Consider the following 1,871-nt stretch of genomic DNA (forward strand, 5'->3'; position numbering starts at 1 on the left):
CCCTCCCTTGATCACCTCCTCCCTCCCTTTGATCATCTCCCTCCCTCATTCTCCTCTCTTTATCCTCTTTAATTCAAGCTCAATAACTTTTGTTGGCAGTCATGCATTTCTAAACAAAGAGCAATAAGATAAGCATCTCTTCATCTCTCTCTCCCTCCCTCCTGCCTTTGTTCACCCCCTCTCTCCCTTTGTTTACCTCCCTCCTCCCCTTGTTCACCTCCTCCCTCCTCACCTCCCTCCCTCCCTTGTTCACCTCCCTCCCTCCCTTGTTCACCTCCCTCCCTCCCTTTGTTCACCTCCCTCCTCCCTTTGTTCACTCCCTCCCTCCCTTTGTTCACCTCCCTCCCTCCCTTTGTTCACCTCCCTCCTCCCTTTGTTCCTCCCTCTCCCTTTGTTCACCTCCCTCCTCCCTCCTCCCTTTGATCATCTCCTCCCTCCCTCCCTTTGATCACCTCCCTCCCTTTGATCATCTCCCTCCCTCCTTTGATCATCTCCCTCCCTCCCTCCCCCTCATCTCTCCCTCCCCCCTCATTCTCCTTTGATCACCTCCCTCCATCCCTTTGATCATCTCCCTCCCTTTGATCACCTCCTCCCCCTCATTCCTCCCCTTTGATCATCTCCCTCCCCCTCATTCTCCCTCTCTTTATCCTCTTTAATTCAAGCTCAATAACTTTTGTTGGCAGTCATGCATTTCTAAAACAAAGAGCAATAAGATAAGCATCTCTTCATCTCTCTCTCTCTCTCTCTCTCCCTCCTGCCTTTCTTTCTCTATCTCTGTATCACTTAATCTCTTTTTATCTCTGTTCTCTCAATCCCTCCCTCTCTTTAATTCAATTCAACTTAAGGGCTTTATTGACATGGGAAACAAATGTTTACAATGCCAAAGCAAGAGAAATAGATCATAAACAGATGTGAAATAAACAATAAAAATTTACAGTAAACATTGCACTCACAAAGGTCTCTATCTGTCTCTCACTCCCTCCTCCCTCCTCCTCTCTCCTCTTCTCTCTTTCTGTCTCTAACTACCTCCTCCTCTCTCTTCTTCTCTCTTTATCTCTATCTGTCTCTCCCTCCCTCCTCCCTCCCCTTCTCTCCTCTTCTCTCTTTCTGTCTCTAACTACCTCCTCTCTCTCTTTCTCTTTATCTCTATCTGTCTCTTCCTCCTCCCTCCTCCCTCCTCCTCTCTCTCTCTCTCTCTTATCTCTATCTGTCTCTCCTCCTCCCTCCTCCCTCCCCTGTCTGTCCTCTTCTCTCTTTCTGTCTCTCCTCTCTCCCTCCCTCCCTCCTCCTCTCTCCCCCCTTTCTTAATCTCCATCTCTCTGTTGTCTCTGTAGAAGGGTCAAGAGGAGGTCCACTCTAAAGAGCTGAAGGTGAAGCTGCTGACTGACTCAGTGAACAGTTTCATCTCCAAAGCCCCTCCAGCTGCCCACGATGCCCTCAAGGCAGAGCTGGTCGTGCTGACCGCTAACTACCAGAGACTCTGCAGCCGCCTGGACGGCAAGTGTAAAACCCTGGAGGTACGATCCCGGACAGATACCAGACAAATACTGGACAGATACCAGACAACTACTGGACAGATACTGGACAGATACTGGACAGATACCAGACAAATACTGGACAGATACCAGACAACTACTGGACAGATACTGGACAGATACTGGACAGATACCAGACAACTACTGGACAGATACTGGACAGATACTGGACAGATACCAGACAAATACTGGACAGATACTGGACAGATACTGGACAGATACCGGACAGATACTGGACAGATACCAGACAAATACTGGACAGATACTGGACAAATACTGGACAGATACTGGACAGATACTGGACAAATACTGGACAGATACTGGACAGATACTGGA

The 1,871-nt window shown here is 48.7% G+C and overlaps 1 protein-coding gene across 1 annotated transcript in view; it reads left to right on the plus strand.

Moving 5' to 3' along the window:
* Positions 1-1,334: 1,334 nt before the first annotated feature.
* The window catches only part of LOC124029586 (dystrophin-like), a gene marked incomplete at its 5' end in the record, with an annotated part of 3,646 nt that continues 3,109 nt past the window's right edge, over positions 1,335-1,871 (plus strand). Inside the window, one exon of the mRNA XM_046341245.1 lies at positions 1,335-1,517. Within this exon, the coding sequence (XP_046197201.1) occupies positions 1,335-1,517 (183 nt within the window). The remainder of the gene's footprint in view (positions 1,518-1,871) is intronic.

Source organism: Oncorhynchus gorbuscha, unplaced genomic scaffold (assembly GCF_021184085.1).
Source record: "Oncorhynchus gorbuscha isolate QuinsamMale2020 ecotype Even-year unplaced genomic scaffold, OgorEven_v1.0 Un_scaffold_6892, whole genome shotgun sequence".
In the NCBI taxonomy this organism is placed as follows: domain Eukaryota; kingdom Metazoa; phylum Chordata; class Actinopteri; order Salmoniformes; family Salmonidae; genus Oncorhynchus; species Oncorhynchus gorbuscha.